Here is a 23599-nt window from a genome sequence, read left to right on the forward strand (position 1 = left end):
TGACAGCTGTCTTCCTTGGCTGCTTGTTTTCCTTCTCTGTATCCTGGTCCTGTTGTCTATTCCTGGTTGTCCTCACTATGTAGCTGTTCATCCTCTTTCCTCCATCTGCACCTCTCCCTCCCCCTGCCTCCTCTCCCTCCTGTCTCTCCTCCTTCTTCTGCCAGAGTGTGTCCTAGTCCCTGTCACCAATCCCCCTCCTCCTAGCTGTCCCTTCTGTAATGCAGGGGAGAGGTTACCCAGCCTGCGATAGGCCCAAACTGCACTGGAGATTTCAAATCGCTCCTTGGGAGGGTTAACCCCTGGTGGGCCAGACGTCTCCTCCACCAGCAGGAAGAGATCCGAAGCAGACAGCAGGAGGTTAACCTCGAAGCTCCGGGCGATCATAATCTCCTGTGTAGTGTTACGGTAGACACTTATGAAACTGGCGTGATCCTGCCTTGTTGACTTCCATAGCTGGGTCTGTCCATAGGCAAAGCCATAATCCGAGGCTATTGGGAGCCTGGGATGCTCTGTGCAGGGGGTGGGGTGTCCTCTGCAGGAGAAATATGCTCTGCTTGAGATTTCAGTCCTTCTATGGAAATGTAAATTACAGTCAGGTGTCTGGCATGTGCTTTGCAGCCTGAGCCCAGTAGCTCTACATGGATGGTGCTACCTTTTGTAGGATGTTTACGGCTGCCTGATCAGATCTACAGACCCATTCCTGCTGATGATCACATAGGGGTTAATCATCTCTGCCCTCAGGCTGTGCCCATATTGCACGGTTCCTGTAGATGAATACGTGCTGTTTAATTAATCTGATCCCTGGCTACTGAATATTTAGGTCAGGCTTAAAGCAGAACTCCCGGTACTGATTTATAAAGCTTTGTGTAGGAGGTGCAATACCTAATCTGGATGGTTTTATATATTTTTTTTCTTTAAAACTAACCAGCATTTTCTAAGCTGAAAAAATAACCCGGTCATTTCTTATTTGTTTGAGTCTCGCGTGGGAGAAGCACGTCTGATGTGGGCGGCTTTAGCAAAAGTGAGCTGGATGTCTGCCCCACCCACTTGGAGGGCTGAATAAGCTCTGCTTTGTTAGAGCTCCACCCACAGAGCTGAAGCTTCTGTTCAGGAAGCAGTAGCTCGGGGTCAAATGACTCTATTATTTTATTTCCCAATAGGTGGCACCCTAGTCCCCCCCATGCAGAGCATACCTTGGAGAGTACAGATGTAAGCATATCTACCGCTCTTTGCTCCAGCTCCTCCCCGCATCTCCCTGGCAGCTTCTGAACTGGCCGCTAGAGCTCCAGGCTCACTGTCATGTGACTGCAGTGAGCCTAGAGCTCTAGTGGCTAGTGCAGAAGTTGCCAGGTAGACATGTGTAGTGGATGCAAGCTGGAGCAGGGACAGGTAGGTATGCATTTGTCAGCACGCTCCAATGTGTGCTCTCCGTAGGTGAGCCAACTGCCCAAAATGTGGGTGTCAAAAAGTCAGCTTATCCCCGGTGATATACGGTACGTGCTGCACAGCAATTTATTCTCAAGGTTCCCACTACTATCTTGAATGCACTATCTTACCACTTCTTTGTAATATGATAGACTGTCTAAAGTATCTGTTTACTCTCCTACTACACAGGTTTGGTAAGATTGTAAAATCAAGATTGTATCATTAATGTGCGCCTTAAAGCGCGGACCTGAACTCAGAACTTCCTCTCTGCTCTAAAAGATAAGCAACAGCATAATAACCTTTACAAAAAAATGTTTTCTTTATGACAGCTGATACAAATCCTCCAATAGATCTGCAGTGTGTCTAGTTCCTGCTTTCATGGAAGCAGATATAGGGTTAACATCCTGTGTTTACAAATTAGCTGCTCTGACTGCCGAGATTCCTGAGCTGACACAGCGGAAAATCAAATTACAGTTGTGATCAATCACAGATGAGGAGGAATTAGGCAGGCTAAACTCTCTAAATACATACAGGGTGCATTTCTCTATGTTTTCCTTCTGTCCTGTGCAAGAGCTCAGCTCCACACACTGCTGCCTGCATTCGGTGTGCAAGGCAGCACTGTCCTGTTCAGTGTACCTGAATGGTGTCAGTGCTGCAATGGAGAGCAAGGCAGGTGCTCTGCATTTCTGTGAATGTGCGAGTTTGCCTGGGCCCCTAGGCCTAGATCACACTGCAGTGCTTTTAAGTGATTCTCAGTGATTTGCCATTCACCAGCGATTAGCAAAGCGCTATGACAATGAAATGCAATAGAGGCGTTCACACTGTAGCAAATCGATTTTTTCTGGGGTGCATGCAGCATTTTTGGGACAATTCGTAATTTAGTCAAAACCTAAGTACACAAAATGGCTGTAAAATCAATCGCTTGCTGAAAATGTGAAAAAAAAAAATCGCAAGCCCTGAATGATTGTTCTGGGAACTAGGCCTTAGGGCCCATTCACACTAGGGTGATCCCCGCTAATTGCCAAAGCGTAGCACTTTTTAAAAGTGCTTGCGCTATTCTAACCTATGGCAGTGTTCTCACTGCCGCGATTGCCGCTAATGGTGGGCGTTTTGCGATTAGCGTCAATTGCAAATGCATTACCTGCAGCATTTTTGGAGAGATTCTGGAGCGATCGCGGTACAGTGCTTATAACGCGCTGACTGAAATCGCTCTGAAATCGCAGAAGTGTACAGGGATTTTTACCCCACTAATCGCGGTAAAGTCACTCAAGCATCCATTTTGCGATTTTACATGTGAATGGGGCCTTAAAGTGTTTAGGCAGTTTCTTTGGTGTTTCTATCTCTGTTTACCCATAAGGTAAATAACCATAGCTCCCAACCGTCCCTTTTTTTTGGAGGGACAGTCCCTCTTTCGGTATCAAATCCTTCGTCACTCTTCCTTCTTCATTTGTCCCCTTTTCAGGGCTAATGTACAGATTGGTGTAAATATGTGTATTTGTCTACTAAAAAAATTGTTTTACATTGACTTTAAACCTTATTATCATATTTCTTATATTTAAATGTTATTCTGAAATAAAACTAATAATGATAGCTAGGACCAGCTTGTTTTGAATGATAAAACAACATCGTTTGCTTTTGAATTGTTTGTGATGAGTGTGGTGGAGGTGTGGCTAGAGGTGTGGCAGGGGCGTGTCTTAAAGTGTCCCTCTTTCTAAACACAAAAAGTTGGGAGGTATGAAATAACATATTGGCATAGAAAATAAACTACTCTAAATACCATTGTTACCCCCAAATCACCACTGTAGGTTATATAAGCTTGACTCAGTCTGGGAGTGTCCTGAACTCTCCAGATAATGTAAACAATCTGATTATTTATCAGAAGAATCTAAACAGCTGTTCAGATGAGAAGACTGAGAGCCGAGTTGTGTTGTATATTGCTTCTGGATTCTTGGTATAATTAAAATAGTTTCTATTAATAGAATACTGAATTCCAAACCGACTATACAGAAAGCTATACTGGATTATCTTGCCAGAGTCGCCCTTTAAAAGCTGAAATGGGAGCATTTCATGATCTGAGTGTGTTTTGCTTTGTGGACAGGTCCCGCTCTACAGATGAGTCTGCCGGTGTGTGTGTTCTGGCTTTCATCGTAAAGCAATGATCCCTGCTTGGAGATGTGGCTATAATCTCTAAAACGAAAGGGGTTAGGTTAAGCAGATCAGGAGGAGACGTGACAACAGGGCATGAAATAAGAAATGCTACTGCTGACCATTAAAGGACATGGTGGGAGGAGGTGTTTCATGGGATTTATTTACTACACCCCCTCTTCTGTCAGCTCTATGGGCACAGTATTAGGAGATACGCTGCATTCACTGGATGGATCAAGGCTTTCACCTGTCCTGTTCCTCCGGTGGTGACGTCGGGCAGATTTGCATATGACATTGAGCGATGCACTTTCATCAGACTATCCTCTGCTGAACTGCAAGGGATATTCTCAGCAAGCCCAATCACCCTGCTAAGTAGAGGTGTTTACCTTCCAACTTTTTCATGGATTGCAACACAGATCGCTTGCCGCTGGTAGACTGTGATCAGACATCCAAGCCGGGGAAAGTTTGTCTGCAGTGTTGCTTCAGATAGATTCCAAACATAGAACTGGTATGGAGGATGGTCCCCTGTTCACATCAGCAGCAGCCACCCCTCTTTAATGACAGCAGTCCTCCTGTGCAGCAGGCACCGCCCATATCATGTTCAGTGGCCCCCCCTATTCCACATGCAGCCCCCCACATGCAGCATTGTCTTTTAGGCCACAGACTTTGCGGCCTTTACAGTGTTCGGGCTTCAGGCACTGCTTTTGATGTAGGTGCATGTTTTTGTAGATCATTGCTAATAAAGTACAGGTCATGGTAGGAATGAATGTCTGACTAGTAAAATAAACAGCCAGGCTTTTTTTTTTTTTATATGGTAATATTTTTCCATGTTATTCAGGCATGTCCAAAGTCCGGCCCGGCGGTCAAATGCTGCCGACCAAGCCTTCTCCGGTGGCCCCTGTCGCTCTCTACGGTTGTTAATTCCATGCGGCCCGCAGGCTGTAGTTGTGGAGCCGCATGCAGGGGACACCTTGTGTTGCTGCCCAGCCTCCCCCTTTGCTTGCCTGTATGTTATCAGCAGCCACTGTAGCAGTAGCAGCCACTGATTAGCAGCTGCCACTGTGCCAGCAGAAGTAGCAGCCACTAATTAGCAGCTGCCACTTGGCCACCAGAAGTAACAGCCACTGATTAGCAGCCAACACTATACCAGCAGCAGTAACAGCCACTAATTAGCAGCTGCCACTGTGCCAGCAGCAGTAGCAGCCACTGATTAGCAGCTGCCATTATCTGTGCTAACTGCACATGGTTTTTGGGTTATTTCCCTTCCAAATGCTCCACCGCACTGCCCCGCCCCACCACAGTAACGTCCCTGACCAGTCAGGCATCTGCATATTATTTCCTTTACATAAACAGCAATTATGTTTATTGTCTATAGGGGCCCCAGTGAAATATTTTTGCCTGGTGTAATCTGTGTAGATGGACTAGAACATTACACTGACTGAAAATATCATCATTACTGGGTTTTATTAGGCCACTAAAATCTATTTTTTATTTAGGCATGTACAGGAAGTTTGTGACATGATATTATTTGGAGCAGTGATGAGTGGCGTCCCTAGGGGGGTAGAACCGGGCACTCACCCCTACCTACTTTTTGAGATAAGAAAAAGGGACACCTTTAGGACACACCCCTGCCACACCTCAACTTACGCCCCCACCACACCCCTAGTCACTCATACCACAAAGAAGTCATATGCACATGGTGTTGTTTTATATTTCAACACTGCTCCCTTCTATTATCATTAGTTTGCCTTCATATTTAGATTTGAAAAGAAGAAATGTATCAATTTGAAGGATGAGAATAAAGTTTATAATTAAACATATTTTTTTTAGAAAAAAAAAGACATATATTTGTATAGATTTACACATCAGTCCTGAAAGAGGGACAGGTGAAGAAAAAAGAGGGACAGAGGGATTTGGTTCCAAAAGAGGGACCAGGGCGGTATTTCTGGAAATGCCATAAATGCCCAGGCCTTGGGAGGCTAAAGCCCAGTGAGGCACCTGATCATGAGAAAGAGGTTGATGCATATGAAGGTGAGGGGCACAAATTAAGAGCAACACATGAAAAAGGAAAGCTAATGTCCAAGTGTCCAGTACGGTATATAGATGTTGCACATGGAAGAGGGGGCTGCACATGGAATATGAGGGGTGATGCTGCATGGAAGGGGAGCCACAACACACTTGGCCTAAGGGCAGAAAAAGTACAAATCCAGCCTTGCGAGGAACTTTCCCTCAGAAATAGTTACGGTTGGATGACATGTGTGTGTAGATTCTGCAGACGTTATCCCTTGGAGACGGGGAGTTGGGGTCACAAGGAATCTGGTGTCCTGACAGGACTGGTCTATCTGATAAGAGTGATGAATCATCCTCCTAATGCAGCAACATGCAGTACAGCGTGAAGGGCTATAATGGGAGATCTGGTGAATGCTGGGTAAAAGTAGGGTCTCCTGTTGGCTTTTGTACAATGTTTAGCTGCCTATAGACAGCAGAGGGCAGCCATGTCTGCTGGCACAATCCTCACAGCTTATCACCAGCCAGCTGTTCTATACATGACCGCTCAGCTGTTTGTGCTACAGATGGGGTAAGGGGGATCTGGGAACACACAAACCATCCCTACTCCACTCTGCTATGTTCCACCAGCCTTCAGATAACCCATAAACACGAGATAATTGCGACCGATTGACCTAGATTTTCTGACCTGTCTAATCAATGTTTTAATTGATTTTTGGTCAACATTTATTGAGATTTGATCAACTGGGCATGGGTGAAGAGAACACCTACTTCCCTGAAAGCATACTTGGTATTATATGTGTGATGTCATATGTCTGCACCACCATTCTGTCCTTCACACTTCCTATTAAAGACCTTGGGCAATTTTGTGGGATTTCTTTAGACCCCTCTAATTTTTGGCAAGGAGGCTAGATGCTAAGATGACTCAATGACAGCAATGCAATACCAAGAATGCCTTCAGGAAGGTTCATATCAGTTTCATGTACTGTATGCACACACCTTCATCCATGTCATCATACCGGTGATGGGTGGAGATCTCCTTTAATACCTTCTGAATCCCTGCCCACAATGACTATGCAGATCAGTTGTTGTGACTCCACTGACTACACTTGTCTGTGACACAAATTACTGAAGACAAAAGTTTAGCATGACAACCAGGCGACTGGCATTTTTTAACATGACAACCTGTGTACTTCTCTCCTGAACTTAAGTTTCTTCAACTTGACTCCATCTCTGCTATGATCTACATATCCAAACATTGATTTACTGGTGCACAATCTTCTCACCTTTCTGGTCAGTGCTTATTTTTTTTAGGCCTGAAACCCACTGGGAGCGGTTTTGCAGCGCTTGCTGTTTGCTGAAAGGCACTATCTTCAAAGCACTTTATCAGTGGAACCCTATGTCTGAATCTGCCGACACAATTTCATTGGAACTGCCATGTTGCTCTCTGTGGATTCTGGACTTTACCTGCAGAACCAGTTAAGCGACACCCCAAACATGCTTCACACACTAAAGGGTTATGTTTGTCTCTTAGCCTCAGACCCACCTTTCTCAGAGGAAAAAATAGATATGAAAGGAAATGGCTTTAAATGTGCAAATAAAAGGTGTATGTGGAATTGCCTTTGTGAGGAAAAAGTCTGCACAGAAATACCCCCTGAATTCAGCCCAGTGAGGTTGTTGGGAGAAAAAAGACAAGGGAACACAGTTAACAAGGACAGGGTAAGATAGGGTAAGGCAGAATAAGAGGGTTCTTAGAAAACCAGGTCACCCCCTTGCAACCATTATCAGAGCATATAAAGGAACACATGGTCTTAGGCCTTGTTCACTCTATACTTGTTGCTGTGCGCATTTCGGTAATGCGTAAAGTTTTCAGTGCGCAAGAACAACGGAAATACATAGACTAACGTTCTCACTATTGCACTCGGAGCAGATGGCGTGTGATGGCGTGCTTTGCGTTTCAAACACAATCTGCGTTTGATGATGTGAACCAGCCCTGAGTAGGGTGTAGGCAGGATCTCTCTCTGGGCTCTTTTCCACTTTGAAACGCAATCACAGTTGCATTTCATTCCAATTTCCATGAATGCGATTGCGCTACTATGCTCAGTATAGTAAAGCTCAGTCGTGTACAAAACACGACGATTGCACTTGGGCCAAAATCGGATCACACTAATGGAAATGGCCGCTGCCCTTTCCATTAGTTTTACTGTACTCTGCATTTTGCGATCCGAAATCAGATTGCAAAACGCAGGGCAGTGGAAAAGGGACTCTAACTGGAGCTGAGCTGGTGGTTGCTCTCCAAAAGGTCTTTTTTTATGCTGGATAACAAGTAAACCTAACTAATGTATATACACAAACTATCCTGAAAAAGTAGAACCATATCCACTATGGCTCCCTCCGTTATTCCTGTCACTTCAGGTCCCCTTGTCATCCCCATATGGTGTAGAGTAGTTGGTCCTTTCATCTCATGGGACAAAAGACCTGCTATTGTATAACCAGCATAGAATGCTTTATCTGCTAGCTACTGACAAGATCAGCTGGTAGAGCCATACCTCAGTGTATAGTTAGTACAGGACTGCAGCGTTTAGCATATAGCTTATGCAAGGTGGATTGTGGTTAAGGTGTTGGCTTAGGATAAGGAAACAGATGTCCAGGCTAGATCAGTCTGGTTGCTGTGGAGCCACCTATAAACAAATGACTAAAGAATGACTACAGGCACAGGACACTTGCTATGCTATAGGTGATGTGTCTGCACATAGCTGCAGTAGGTGTTAACTGTTTCTAGCATCGTGTTTTATGTAACCCTATATATTTTCCATTGTTCTAATAGTCTTATTTGTTTTAAGGAGCTGCCGTAAAAGTCCAGTAAAGTGTAGAGAATTATTATAGGCCTATACTGAAGTAACCAAAGAAGGTCCTCACAGGAACTTTTTATTGCTCTATCGCCATATACACATAATTGATCGTAAAACCGACAATCGTTTCAGGGCAACATAGGGTCCCCTTTGTCAAGGTACAGTTACAAACCTTGACAATGGGGAATCTTGTGCCTTGACAAAGGGTGCCAAGTGTGATCTTTGTTATTACTAGGCCTATATTGAGTTGGCACCACATATATGGTGAAATATGATGCTTCTAAAAATTCCACTGCCAGATTACAGGCCATCTCTAGGCTGAACAATGTAACGTGACCTGTGGGGATAAAACCTAATGCATGTCTCCACAGTGATGGTCCATCTGGTCCCCACTGACAAGACAAATAACATTTATATCGCGCTTTTCTCCTGGCGGACTCAAAGCGCCAGAGCTGCAGCCACTAGGACGCGCTCTATAGGCAGTAGCAGTGTTAGGGAGACTTGCCTAAGGTCTCCTACTGAATAGGTGCTGGCTTACTGAACAGGCAGAGCCAAGATTCGAACCCTGGTCTCCTGTGTCAGAGGCAGAGCCCTTAACCATTACACTATCCAGCCATAGCAGAAAAAGAATGTTTTCTGTAGGAATAAACTGGGGCATTTGAAGATCTTTTAAACTCTGAACACAAAAGAGAGTGGGAGAGCCCACTCTGCCCTCCTTTTCATTGGGAACCCTCTTCTGCCTTGGTACGACTATCATTCACTGGGTGAGAAAGTCTTTGAGTTTGGCTTCCCTGAAGTTTCAAGACGCCACATCGGTAACTGGGTAGCCCCCATTACTGTCACATAATGCAGTGCACAAAAGGGAGGAATGTGGCAGCCATTTTGGAGCTGGAGCTGGAAAATCATCTGCAGGAACCCAGCATCTCTGAGGAGATAAGATGTCCTTCATAGAGAATTAGATTATCCAGAGCCATCCCACTAGTGAGGTAAGTGAGAGAACTATGGGGGCTGCCATATTTATTTCCTTATAAACAATACCAACTGACTGGCAGTTCTGCTGATCTCTTTGGCTGCAGTAGTGTCTGAAACACACCAGAAACAAGCATGCAACTAATCCAGTCAGACTTCAGTTACAGATATCTGATCTGCATGCTTCTGTTCAAGATCTAAAAGTATTAGATGCAGAGCATCAGCAGGCAATGTGCATTGTTTATAAGGAATTAAATATGTCAGCCTTCATATGTCTCACCTGTTGGGTTTCCTTTAAGGAAGCAGGTAGGATTTTTTGGCAGTCTTCAGTGGAAAGGTGGAGGCAGGTGGCACTGACGCACACTAGTGTTGTCTTATTGATATTTGACACCCAGACAGATTCTCTTTAAAAGCAGATTGAGGTCCATAGTCTCACTAGTGTGGTGTGGCCTTGACTCTTGAGCAATGCCTTAGTAGTTTGATAGTACCAATAAAACCCTGCACTGCTACCCACCCTGATAACCTTGCCTGTATATTCTGCAATTCAAAGACCAGCTTGGCCACTGGCTATCCACAACCCAGCCTAAGCCCTTATGACAGGTAGAAGGTTAATAATGTCCCCTAGAGAGATTATTTATAGCAGCTCTGAGTCTGTATTCTGATACGTGAAGCTCTATTCCGAGACCCGCCACCTTGCTGAGTGCGTGTATTGCTCAGTACATCGTGTTCTGCACCTCATTATGCCAGTGTCCACCTCCTCCACGAATGTCACCTCCTAGCCGTCAGGGGACACCCCATGCGCCTCGCTAGACTGAGCACGTGTCTGGTGTTGATGGAATTCTCACACCTTTTAAATAGCTTCCTATAAACGTTCCATCTCTCTGAGTACATTAAATAGTGAACATTGGGTGGTGAAGCCCAGAATAGTTGGAAATGGCAGCACACAGGTCTGACAGTTGGAAATGGCAGCACACAGGTCTGACAGTTGGAAATGGCAGCACACAGGTCTGACAGTTGGAAATGGCAGCACATAGGTCTGACAGTTGGAAATGGCAGCACATAGGTCTGACAGTTGGAAATGGCAGCACATAGGTCTGACAGTTGGAAATGGCTGTACATAGGTTTGAAGACTTCACACCTGTAAAGCAAAGGTGACAGCGCATAGTGTTAACAGACCTGCAGGAATGTATTATTTCTCCCCTAGCTGCATTCTCACGTTTCTCGCTTCTGCTCCTGCATTAGTCTCTCTGAAGGGCAAATAGTTCTGATTGCCTGCAGCAACCAAACAGACTTTTGTGTTTGTGTGCAGTGCACTATGGGAGAATCTGCAGATTGATTTCACTGCTAGTTTGTGTTACAGCAAAATGTCTAATCGCGGAGGAAGCTGCTATTCCCAGTGTGCCTCATTTCTGTCTCGGCCCAACCCTTGTACTTGGCCTTGCTCTCTGACCAACCCTGTAGTTGGTGTAAAAAGTGTATTATTACGGTCTTTTTTAAAAATTATTATTATTGCCCCAGTGCTTCACTCATTATAACGTCTCCTCTTCATGACCCACTGGATCTACTTAGCCAAGTCCCACGGTAGTTGCAGCTCCCACTTAAGCCAGCACAAAATATACCTGTTCTCCCAGAATGCTTTGGGAGGAGGATTTGGTGCTTGTGCAATGATTCCCTATGAGAGTGTTTACATATGAGCGGTTCGATTCCGATCCGCTCACCAAAGCGCTGCCTGTACCATTTTCTGAGCGTTTTGGCCCCATGGAAGCGCTATGTATAGTGATTTCCCAAGCGCTTTTAAGAATAAATGCATTGTATTTATTCTTTTCTGGGTCAAAGAGTTCACTTCCTGACTGACGCCAGGAAGTGAAAAACAAATCTGCAAAAGCACTTAGAAAAGTGCTGTTAAAAAAAATTAAACTAACGCGCAAGCGCTAAAAAAAAATCACTCACAAAATCGCAAAACGCTGGCGTCAGAGGTTTCGATTTCAGATGTGAACAAGACCTAAATGAACATTTTTCACATCTTCTATAATAAGGCAGATAAGCTGTTTCTCTCAGGTATCCTTGGTGTTTAAAGATGGAACCTTTTTTATCATTGCCCCACCCCCTCCTGTTATCACCATATTATTTTAAACAATTGACTCGGCTAACTTGGTAGAGAGAGAGAGAGAGGGGGGCTAAAACGTTGGCAACATAACTTTTGAGGAATTAAACATTTTTAAAAGTTGTCCATTTCAAAAGCTTTTTATTTTTCAGTGCCTATTCTCATGACCATTCATGAGTTTCTCTTCTACAGCCACCAGTTGGGTTTATAATGTACAAATTTAAGCTATAAATACAGTTACACTTGTGTTGTAAGTTGTGTTTGTTGCTGAGTCTGTCTCCAGTAGGAAGACTGCTATGTAAAGTATGTAAACGAAATTGCATCAGCTGTCTTTGTACAAACATGAATATTGCACGCTGTTTTGGTTGCATCAGTAGCTGCTGTGTACTGAGATCTCTGAACTTTCACCTATATTGTATCTATGCAGTTAGCGTGTCCACCATGTAAACACGGCATTCTTGGACATGGACTTGAAATAATTGCTAATGTAGCCAAACAAGACCTGTTACTTAGAGTCTGGTATGTGTAGCGCATGGGCTTGTCTGGACACTAAGGTAATAGCACAACCTTACCTCTGTCTGTGCATATTACTGATCTAACAAGTCATTTAAATAATATTGATATTACTTGTTTTTTAGGTTAGGCATGTCAAGGAAAGTTAGGGACGTGTATGGAAGGGTGTAGTGCTGGGGTTTAGCAAGGGGTGGTACCAGGGGGCGTAACAACCTATGAGTCCCCAACCCCCCTGCAAAATTGTCATGGGACCCCCTGGAATTCAAACTTCTCCCCGCTGTACCCGATCGCCCCCCCCCCCCCCCCTCACACAACCCTCCCCGACACGCATGCAGAATAGCGCAGGGGCCAGAGAATTACTTACCTGCTTCAGTGCTGCTGCTGTCCTCTAAGCATCGCAGCTGCACACTCTTGCTGGAACAGGTAAACATTACCCCACTACCTGTGCTACTTTGCATGTGGGTAAGGAGAGGGAGGAAGAGTGGGCCCCCAGGCCCCCCTGTGGTTTCAGGGGTCACAGGGGCTATTGTTACGCCCCTGGGTGGTACTTTAGGTTTAGGGGGGAACTGCTAGTGTAAGCTTAATGATAGATTGTGATGTAGGTAAGTGAGGAGTTGAGGGCAGTGGGAAGGAGTGTGTGCATGTGTGTTGTTAGCAGGGCTGTGGAGTTGGTACAAAAATCATCCGACTCCCCAGTTTATGAAACCACCGATTCCAAAATTAGTTCCGACTCTGACTCCACAGCCCTGGTTGTTAGATTAGTTGCACAGTTGTGAGAAAGCAAGCAGTAAAGGGGTACCGCCAGTGTCTGGCCCAGGAGAGGAGAGAGGTTGGGGTTAGACAAATTGTAGAGGTTAGACATAGGGCATGAGGTGAGGTTTGCTTTCGGCACAAGACATGGTTTGTGGTTGCCATATGATAGAGGAGGGTGAGCTCCTAATTAAGCTGCAGGCTTCCTCTTCCCTGCCTTTGTGAACCAAACAGCGGCCATTTTGCCAGAGCCCCAGATTAGCAGAGGGGGAGAGACAGGTGACTTGTGCTGGTGGGAGGTTTCTGTGCCAGTCATATCTTCCAACCCCAAACCTCACCAATATATCAGTGCCAAAACCAGTGGCCACTTTCAGGTCAGCGTTGTGTTGTGACACAACTCACTGCCGCTTCTTGAAACTGAGAAGAATAACCTGATCAGACATATGATGAATTACAAGGGTTTAGGCAGCTTTCATCAGTTACCCTTAAGATGTTTCATTTGCTAAACTAATGATGTTTCTTGGCCAAACTCTCCTCTTACTGCTGCCTTGGCACGTCGCTGACTGGGTATTGTCAGATGATACTGAGCCAGTGGGCCTTTTTTCAGCACACTTTATGCAGACATTACTCTGCAGTGTCTAGGGGCTGGTGAGCACATGACAGGCTGGCTGCAAGTTGCTTCCATTTGCAGAATAAAGTATGCGTATGGGGTGTGGAGAAAACCCTGAAGAAAAAACTAAGGCACACCAGGAGACAATATAGTGTAGTCATAACCAAAGCCAGATTTATAGTTTTTCCACCGCTGGGCCAACTTTCTTGCAGCTTCCCATCAATGTGCGGCAACCCCCTCCTTGTGCAGCCCCCTCTTCTATATCTAACATCCATATAAAGCAGCCTCCTTTACTCTCTATACAGGTTCCTTTGGTAGCAGCTCCCTATTCCGTGTTTTTTTTTTTTTTACTCCTTATTTGCAACCTCTGTATTCCATTTGCAGTTTCTTCATCCATATGCAGCAATTCCTCTTCCATGTCCAGCCACCCCTCGGCCAGCTGCCACACAAGGCCAGGGCCTGTGTGGCCTTTCCAGAAATCCTGCCCTGGTCACACCAGTCTAGGATGTGAATTTACAGTATTAGGCCTCTTGCATACAGGAGACTGAAAACTGTGAATTCACTGCCTATCAGCTGCTCCTGTACACTGGCTGTGCACTTTCTAAGGATCAGTATGGCCTGTTGAGAGGCAGTGTTGAGTTACATCTGGCCATGGCTGCTCTCAGACAGGACATGATGCAGTTTTTTTTGCTGCTGAAAGACAGTTTAGGGGTTTCAGTTCACATTAGGCACAGTAAGCAAACTCAAGAGACTTCAGGGATCACTGGGGAAAATGAAGTCAACATGCTGCTATTTTAGCTGGAGGATCAGGATAACAGACAAGCAACTAACATTCTCAAAAAGTTGGCAACGGCAGCTTCCATGTTTTACTGTCTTGAGATTCTTTAACCCTCCGGGCGGTACGCAGTTTCTGACGATTTTTTGAATTAAAGTTGTTTTCTCCTTGGTAGCTAGCACTAGGCTAGCAACCATTGTTCCCCAAGTCCTTCCGCACCCTTCTGATCCCCCCCCCCCCATCGGCGCTGCTATACTTTATCTAGCCGCGATCCCGCGAGAGCCGCAGCCTCCCCAATGTGCTTTAGTCGTCGCTATGGCGACGATCGGACATGACGTCTGACGTCATCGCAATGCGCAATCCCGATCCTCCCCATAGCAAAGCCTGGCGTTGATTGAAGTGGCTGCGACATCGTGGGATCCCTAGGGGGTACGTATAACGGCGGCGATCTGGAGGGGATCAGAAGAGAGCGGAGGGACTTTGGGGTGGGGGTGGGGTGGGGGGAGTTAATGGTACCTAGCGAACTACTAGCTACAGTGGATAAAACAATTTTTATTAAAAAAAAACTCCCGGGGCAGAGAAATCCTCTGCGGCGGCTAACCCGAGTGAAGGTCGGGGGTTACCGCCAGTAGGGTTAAAGCACACCTGAAGTGAGAGGGATATGGAGGCTGCCATATTTGTTACTTTTAAATAAGATCAGTTGCCTGGCTGTCATGCTGATCTCTTTGGCTGCAGTAGTGTCTAAATTACACAAGCATGAAGCTAATCCAGTCAGACTTCAGTCAGAGCAACTGATCTGCATGCTTGTGTAGGAGCCATGCCTAATTAGAGACATGGGATCAGCAGCCAGTCAATTTACATTGTTTAAAAGGAAATAAATATGTCAATCTCAATATCCCTCTCACCTCAGGTTCCCTTTAAAGCCTGTTACATACATCCATTTGTGGTGATGGCTTGATCTGCTGAGTTTTGCTGGATGGTTAAGTTCTGCCACTGGCACAGCCGCACGTACATGGCAGGGAGCGTGGCCATAAGAACATATCCCACAAGATCTTGTTGGATATGTTCCAAGGGTCTGTGCACCACAATGGTGGGGGTGAAGAATGGTGGGGCTTCCCTCCACATAGGTAAGTATATTATTTTTATCCACACCTCGGGTTCACTTTAAAGCGGACCTGAACTCAGAACTTCCTCTCTGCTCTAAAAGATAAGCAACAGCATAATAGCCTTTAAAGATAAACATTTCTGTGTTACAGCTGATGCATATCCTGCTATAAATCTGCAGTGTGCCTTTCATGGAAGTAGACATAGGGTTAACATCCTGTGTTTACAAATTAGCTGCTCTGCAGAGGCAGTCAGCTGACACAGCTGAAAGATCAAATTACAGTTGTGATTAGTAGCAGAGGAGGCGGGATTAGACAGGCTAAATTCTCTAAATACATACAGGGTGCATTCCTCAGTGTTTTCCTTCTGTCCTGTGCAAGAGGTCAGGTCCACTTTAAGCCTTACTGGTTATGTTGGTGATTTACCACTTCCTCAATTTGAATCATCCCGACCTATAATTAGGAGATATTATTTAAAGCAAGATCAGCATTATTAGTTGGGGATCATTAGCAGGTCTGCATATATTTGTGTCGTGCCTGTAAGGTGAGATCACACCGGGAATAGTACAAACAGTCCGAGCCTCCTGGGTCAAATGAACTGTGTACACAGCCCTATTATTAACTCCACCCAGTCAGGCATACCGGAGGCCTCAGCAAAGTCAACAAACACACCAGGCTGTTGACTCCTTTAGCAGCTTTATTCTAATGCAAGGAAAATATCTGCAAAAATACTGATAGCATAACCAGGGAAACAGATGCACACATCCTGGTATATACTAGCAATGTAAAGAATTTATACACTGTTTCCTCCAAATGTTTAAAGTGTACCTGTAGTGAAAACAGTGGCTCAAATGGGTACTTACCTAGGCAGAGGCTTCCGCCACCCCCTTCCTCATCACCTCTCCAGCGCTGAGACCCCCTGAAACCAGTCAGAAAGGGCTTGTCGATGGAGCTTGGCCATACTGCGCAGGAGCAGACCGCTTGCGCCTACACAGTGGCTCGGAGCTAAAGGGGCTCGGCTTTTTCTTTGCTACTGCGCAGTGTGGCTGCGCTTATTCTCATATGGGAGCCTGGCTGCAAGCTTTGGGGGATCCCAGCGCTGAAATGACGAGGTAGAGGGGAACAGGGGAAGCCTAAACTTACCACAGGTTTCCCTTTAAGCAATACACCATATATATGGGATGATTCACAAAGCTTTTCTTTTCCTCAACGTGCTTATATTTCACGTAACTGAAAAGCCTTGCACACATTCTAGAGTAAACTCAGCCAAGGTGGCCAATAATGACCACTTCTACCAAGAACCGAGCGTGTGTACACCACGCCTTCCGCCCCCTCTTACCCCCCATTCCCCCTTGGCATATCGGCAAGTCAGAGGCCCCTCTAGCCATTTTGTCACTACAGGCGAGAAAACCTGTGGTGCCTCCCCCTTCATTGCGCCCTGCCCCCATGAAAATAATCGTAATGCGGCAGCATTTCACCAAAAAATAATCGTAATGTGGCTGCGTTTAACCAGAAAATAATCGGAATGCAGAAGCATTTCACCAGAAAATAATCGGAATGCAGCAGGGTTTAACCAGAAAATACATGTATTGCAGCAGTGTTTCACCAGAAAATATTCGTAATGCGGCAATGTTTCACCAGAGAACAATTGTAATACGGCAGCGTTTAACCAGAAATACATGTATTACCAAATCGTTTCCCCAGAAAATAATCGTATTGCAGCAGCGTTTTACCAGAAAATAATAGTAATGCGGCAATGTTTCACCACAAAATAATCGTAATGCGGCAGCGTTTCATCAGAAATTACACTTATTGCGGCAGCATTTCACCAGAAAAATACACGTAAATGCAGCAGCATTTCACCAGAAAAAACACACAATGCGGGCAGAGTTTCACCAGAAGATACACATAATTTGGGCAGCGTTTCACCAGAAAATACACATAGGCAGGGCTCCACTTTCACGAGGCACAAAGGGGGACAGAAGGAGGCACAAAGGGGGACAGAAGGAGGCACGAGGGTCAGAAGAAGTCACAAAGGACAGGAGGAAGCACAAGGGGACAGAAGGAGGCACACAGGGGGACAGGAGGAGATACAATGGGGGACAAAAAAGGCACAATGGGGGACAGAATCAGACACGAAGGAGGACAGAAAGAGGCACAGGAGGACAGAAGGAGATACACAGAGACTGAAGAAGCACATGGAGACAGAATGAGGCACAAAGGGAGACAGGAGGAGGCACATGAGGACAGAAGGAGGCAGAGTGGGACTGAAGGAGGAACAGGGGGGCAGAGGTAGCACAAGGGGACAAAGAAAGGCACAGGGGGACATAAGGAGGCACAAAGGGGCACAGAAGGAGGCACAAAGGGAGACCGAAGGCATAAAGGGGCACAGAAGGACAAACAGGGGTTCAGACATAGTACAAGGGACTGAAGGTGGAACAAGGAGACAGAAGGAGGCACAAAAGGGACAGAAGGAGGCACAAAGGGGGGAAAAAAGGATGCACAGAGGGACACTGTGGCAGCTGCCTGCAACTTACACTAAGCAGATGTAGCAGAAGCAAGTAGTAGAACACCCATGGGGTGGGGCTTAGTTAGGGGGGTTTCATTCAGGGGCTGGGCTTAATCCAGCAACATGGCATGCCCCCCAGGACCAATGGTACTCCAGGCAATGGCCTGTACTGCCTATGCCTAAAGGCGCCCATGCGGCAAGTGATCTGCTTTGCAGCTGAGCACTGTTCTCGCTTTGTGCCACTTTGTCTTCCCTCTCCTTGACCTGCTGATAGATGTGTAACTTATACACAGAGGCCTTTGATGATTTGCTGCCGTAATCATATCTCTTCTACTTCCAATATAGACTTAAGGTGCCCATACTTCTAGCTATGGACAGATCAACCAAGAGAACCTGATCAGAGAGAGATCTGTTTGCTACCCATACACCGCAGGCTGATTCCCGATCAATTTCAGCATAAAATGTCTCAGGAATCGGCTTTGTGGCGCCGCATCCGCCACCCCGATTTTGTCCCTCCAAATATATGTGCCTGTGGATTAAAATACTTTATCTGTCCGCTGTGCTTCCGCATTGGCGTCCCAAGTGGTTGCTGGTGGTATAGCCCCTGGGGCAGGTGTGTAACGTCACACTCGTTCCCCACGTGCTGTATGCCAGCAGTCACGTTGGACCCAAATGCAGTAGTACAGCAGACACTAGCAGGCGGCGTGACAGGTAACGTATTTTAATTCAAGGGCACTGGGGCTAATTATAACATTTGGGAGCATTTGGGCATTTGTCTGTCACGATATCACACACCATTACCGCCGTGCACCCCATCAACCACGTCGGCCTGAGATTTCCCAGCATGTCTGATAGAAACATTCGACCAATTTCGGACAAAAATAGTTTGTATCATCGATCAGGCATGCGGCAAGGATTTACATCCATTTCGGTAATCATTGAATCGGATAGTCGATAGGTTGCCAGATCGCTAAATATATGGCCACCTTAAAGCAAGAAGTCACCAAAACAAACCAGAGCCCTATAAATTTGTCACCTCATAAGACTCCTCACATTCTTCTTCATAAGTTCTGCTACATCCCTGCAACTGGAATGCTGATTATGCAGAGACGTGGATTTGAGCCGGAGATCCTCTTTAGTCGATGCATGATTTGCAGTAAGAATGATTGTTATACAGCCACTCATCTCACTATGTTAAGAAGAACTAATTCTGGAAAGGGTCCGTACAAGAAACATGCTGTGAGGGGAATATGAAAATCGCTATCTTTATTTCCTTGTTAAAAATGCTGGCCGCCTGGCTGCCATGACGATTGTTTAGGCTTCAGTAGTTACCAGTCAGTAAGAATTCAGCCTGTCAAGTCAGCTTGGAATCACAGACCAGCAGCATAAGGATATCCGTGTCCCAAACCGGCTCCCTGCAGGAAACCGTGAAGCAGTTGAGTTGTAGGCCTTTTCTTCCAATCCACTCAAGCAAAAAAGCAGCCATTTTCTCAGAGCTCCTAATTAAGCTGCAGGTTTCCCCTACTAGGCTTTGTGAACCAAATAGCAGCCATTTTGCCAGAGCAGCAGATTAGCAGAGGGGGAAGGTTGTGAGGAGAGAAGGGTGACTTGTGCTGGTGGGAGGTTTCTGTGCCAGTCACGGCTTCTAACGCTAAGGAGATTAGTGCAGCTTGGTCTTTGCCCTAAATAGATACCAGTGCTCTGAACTAGGAAAAATTTGATACCACGGCTGTGCTATTTATATGAATACACTGCATTTTTTTTATTCATGTAATATGTTTGTGTACACTATACTATACTTGTTTAACATATATACACAAGCACTGTTTATTATTAAATATGAGTGGGCTGCTGTTTTCAGAATCAGCTAGAGCATATTAGAGCATATACAATTGCTGCTGATTTATTTTTAAATTGATTTATTTTTCTGCCTCATAGAGGCTGCCCATGTTACATGACCCGTGTGGTCTTGTCAAGTACAAGCCTGGACAGGTCAGAGCTGTTATGACGGCACAGGAGGAGGACTTGCATTATGCAGCATTGAATGGGTGGCTCTAATGTTTGTGCTGCTGTGTCTGGTACAGCTAAGCAGCTGTTCCCTTTCATGCACGCTACACAGCATATAGCCAGAGCCGGATCATCCACAAGGCAAACCTAGGAAGTTGCCTAAGGCCTAAATAGAGTCTAGAGGCCTGGTGTGTCTTCCAGCCCCCGCCAAATCTTACTAAAAAAGTCAGGTGATCAACCGCAGTGGGAAAACACTGCTATCTTGCCTAAGGCCCCATTTCAATACTTTTCTGCATATAGCTACTATGGACAAGAACAGATATTTCTTAGAACTGAGTACAGTGTGAGTGGCAGCTATTGAGAGGTTCCTTTATGACATATTGGAACAATTGTGCCCCTTCAGTGAGAGGCTGCTGATAGGTAAACAGCCATCAATATCGGCCAATCCTTGAAGCAGAGGATTCTGGGAGACACCACCTGATAACAGCTGGAGAGGCGTGTGCCGTGAATCACTACCTCGTGTTTGCGTTCTTCCAGGATTTACCTGTTAAGGCTTGTACACACATCCAAGTGCGCAACCAACGCCACGACATAACCGACCGCACGACCAAGCGAATGCATGATTTGTACTTTCCATGCACCAACCAACTGAATGACTAACTCATTTGCATACTGCGCGCGCAAGCGGAACGGACTGCACGATATGGCCGCATTCAAAACAAGTACAATTCTTTCAAACGACTTGTACACACGTGGCCGACTGCATGATATCAGCCCAGCAGTCGTGAGTTGATTCGCTGGTTTAATTGGGCAAACCGCCTGTTATCAGTTACTGGTCTAATCGTTTGCCACACGTACAGACCAAGCTTGGAGGATAGTTGGGCGGAATAGTTGCACATGTGTACAAGCCTTTAGGAACAGAGCATTATTCTGTACAGAATAAAAAAAATCTATAATAATAATTTCCAATTTGTATGTATGAGTGTTCATCCGCCCAGGACACTCCCCCTACCTATTTATTGTAAAGAAAGGCTCAACCCGGAGCTTTGAAAAGACAAATGAAACAAAGAGACCGAGAGCCCAATATGGTGTAGTATGTTAGTGATCAAATGGAGATGAAATGAAAGTAAATGGTAGATGTACTCACAAGACTGGGTTACCGCAAAGGCAACCACTGTAACTGCAGGTGGGGACAATTAGAACCTGACCCCACTCAGGTATTAAGAAGTCGCTCTTTGTAGATAGAAAATGGGGAAACACCCCTCCACCCAGGGTGGACTGTACAGTAATAAAAGCAAGAATAACAGAGGCGTCAGCAAGTATAAAATAATTAAAATCCGCTTAAAAGGAGGGGTGTAGGTGGACACAACTCTCAGGTACAAAACAGACCAGAGCTATAGAGCTATAGAGGCGCTTGATCCAGAATTGGACCTATTACTGTGTTTCTCCTATCTGATTGACTGATGAAGCGGGAGCTTTGCCTGTGAAACGCGTTGCATACCTGGAGAATCCCTAATAAATATTACTGTTATAAAATAACAGCGTATTGGCTGGTCTATTTTGTACCTGAGAGGTGTGTCCACCGACACCCCTCCTTTTAAGCGGATTTTAATTATTTTATACTTGCTGGCGCCTCTGTTATTCTTGCTTTTATTAAGGCTCAACTCGGAGTTCCATAAACAGATGGGCTCATATTCACTTTCAGTCTATGTTTAACTTACAGCTGAAGTTCCTTTACAGTAATAGCAATATGTGGATGTTATTTCTCTTGAGATTATGGTTCTCCTCCAGCTACTTCCATGCTGGCCGATTTTTGCACTTCTGGACAAATCGAGGCCTTCATCTATACTAGCTTAACCCAACCCTGTCCTCCAGACATATCAATACAGTGCATGTTTTCTGGGTCTTCAGAGGTGGCTGATCAGCACTGCTGAGGCATGGAGCACCCCACCTGTAAATATGTGCAGTATTCTGCCAAATGTGCTCTTGTGCCTGAAGGGCAGGTGTGGGAAATGCAAACATCTAGGCCATTCCCAGCAGTGCCCACTCATAGATCATGGAGGATTAGCAGTACTACACCTAGAAGGGATCCTGTGTCCTAACCATCTAAGTGGGCTTCAAGGTACTGGGAGGATTGTTCATTCTGAAAATCATGTTCATTTCTTTCTATCATTCATTTCTAGCATAGGACTTCGCTAGTAAAGGTGTTTCTTAACTGTGTATGGGGTGTTGGGTTAAGGAATGCAAAGTTTAATGTTTAAAAGGAAATAAATATGGCAGCCTCCACATCCCTCCCATTTCAGATTTCCTGACCGCACATCCTACATCTCATTCTACTGATTACCGTGACCTAACCCTAAATTGACCTAGAGCCTAGCACTAACTGCTGTAACATTCTGCCCCCCCCCCCCCCCCCCAGTTTGTCTCAGAAGAACAGCAATGCAAATAATGTGTCAGTTAATCCGCCCAGAGTTCATCTTTTTTGGATTTATTTCTCCTGATACAATCTCTTGCCTCCTGCAGGGCTATTATACAAGTTATACAGAAGCCTGATGTTTACAAATCCTTCGGTGGGACTTTGTTGACCCAACAGGAAACCCATCAACCTCTTGTTTACATCACTGCGACTTCCACTCCCAGAAGAATCTCCAGCATCCCCCCCCCCCAGGACTCATCCAATCATGTTCCAGCGATTCACACAGCTCTTCTTCAGCGAGGGACCAGTCACTGAGCCTGAAGAGCCCAAAGCTTTCGTGTCAGAGGAAGAGGATGATGGCTGGCTTATCATCGACATCCCAGGTGAGAAAAGATCTATGCCCGTGTGATCTTCTGTCACCTCCCTCTGGTTTCCATGCCTCTTTATCTCCAGCTGGAGTATTCAACATTCCTGCAGCCGCTCTGTACGAGTCTCAAATATAGCTCTGGGCCCAGTGTGTGTGTCTGCTGCCAGTCACATGATAGCGTGTCATAGAAAATGGTCAAGGAAAAAACTATTCATTGCTGTTTCCAGGCAGCATTTCTTTTAAAGGATCAGCTCTCTACTAAGGAGCATAACGGCAGCATAGAATGTGGCTCTGTGAGGAGAGCCCCAATCTGTGAGGAGAACCTAATGCAAAAAAGAGATAATTGACCTACTGTATATTGAGGGAATCCTCCAGAGGGCTCCATGTCCTCTTAGAGACCACTGCAGCTGCCTGGTACCCTCTTGGATCGCATCCCCACTGTACATGAGTGTAGCCATGCCTGTGCACTAGCATGGAGCCACTTGTGCACGAGCAGCTCCAGCTTACTGTGCAGGCACGGCAGTGCTGGTACACAGCGGGGAGTGCGGTCATCATAACATATCTGACAAGCTCTTGTCGGATATGTTCCAGGGGTCCGTACGCAGCAACAGTGGTCTCCAGGACACGTGAAGCCTCTGGAGGATCCTCATTGGTAGGGGTTTTTTGCATTAGGTCCACCTCGGGTACACTTTAAAGGACAACCGAGGTGACATGTGACATGATGAGATAGACGTGCATGTACAGTGCCAAGCACACAAATTACTAGGCTTTTTTCTTTCTCTGCCTGAAAAAGTTAAGTGACAGTTTCTGTCTGGGTCAGGCTATAGCATAACCCTCATTAATTAGTAATTACAGCCATAAAACACTTTCCTGTCAGTAAATGGCTTCTTAGAACAGGAACCAGATAAAAAGGATCAATAATTCATAGATTTGAGCTCTGGCATACTTCAATGAAGGTGTCATTGAGCAGAGACAATGATACAGTAAAAACTTAAAAACTAAATTGAAATATAAAATAAAACCGTGGCATATCTAAAAAAAAAAAAA

The 23599-nt window shown here is 45.5% G+C and overlaps 2 protein-coding genes across 11 annotated transcripts in view; one reads left to right on the forward strand and one right to left on the reverse strand.

The window, feature by feature from the left end:
- TP53INP2 (tumor protein p53 inducible nuclear protein 2) overlaps positions 1-23599 on the forward strand; it is a 340314-nt gene that overhangs the window by 311246 nt on the left and 5469 nt on the right. For 7 of the 8 annotated variants that reach the window (XM_068264215.1, XM_068264216.1, XM_068264219.1 and 4 more), the window contains one exon: positions 22293-22568. In XM_068264215.1, the coding sequence (XP_068120316.1) occupies positions 22451-22568 (118 nt within the window). In that variant the 5' untranslated portion in view covers positions 22293-22450. Of the gene's footprint in view, positions 1-328; positions 406-22292; positions 22569-23599 lie in introns of those variants that run through there. The other variant, XM_068264222.1, reaches the window with a different exon arrangement.
- The window catches only part of NCOA6 (nuclear receptor coactivator 6), a 98997-nt gene that overhangs the window by 14185 nt on the left and 61213 nt on the right, over positions 1-23599 (reverse strand). The window contains exons 15-16 of one of the 3 annotated variants that reach the window (XR_011025414.1): positions 15595-15706; positions 13823-13875 (exon numbers count right to left, since the gene is read on the reverse strand). The exons of 1 other annotated variant lie outside the window; for it this stretch is intronic. The gene's annotated coding sequence lies outside the window, so the exon portion shown is untranslated. Of the gene's footprint in view, positions 1-13822; positions 13876-15594; positions 15707-23599 lie in introns of those variants that run through there. One more of the 3 variants, XR_011025413.1, reaches the window with a different exon arrangement.

This window comes from Hyperolius riggenbachi, chromosome 12 (genome assembly GCF_040937935.1).
Source record: "Hyperolius riggenbachi isolate aHypRig1 chromosome 12, aHypRig1.pri, whole genome shotgun sequence".
NCBI lineage: Eukaryota > Metazoa > Chordata > Amphibia > Anura > Hyperoliidae > Hyperolius > Hyperolius riggenbachi.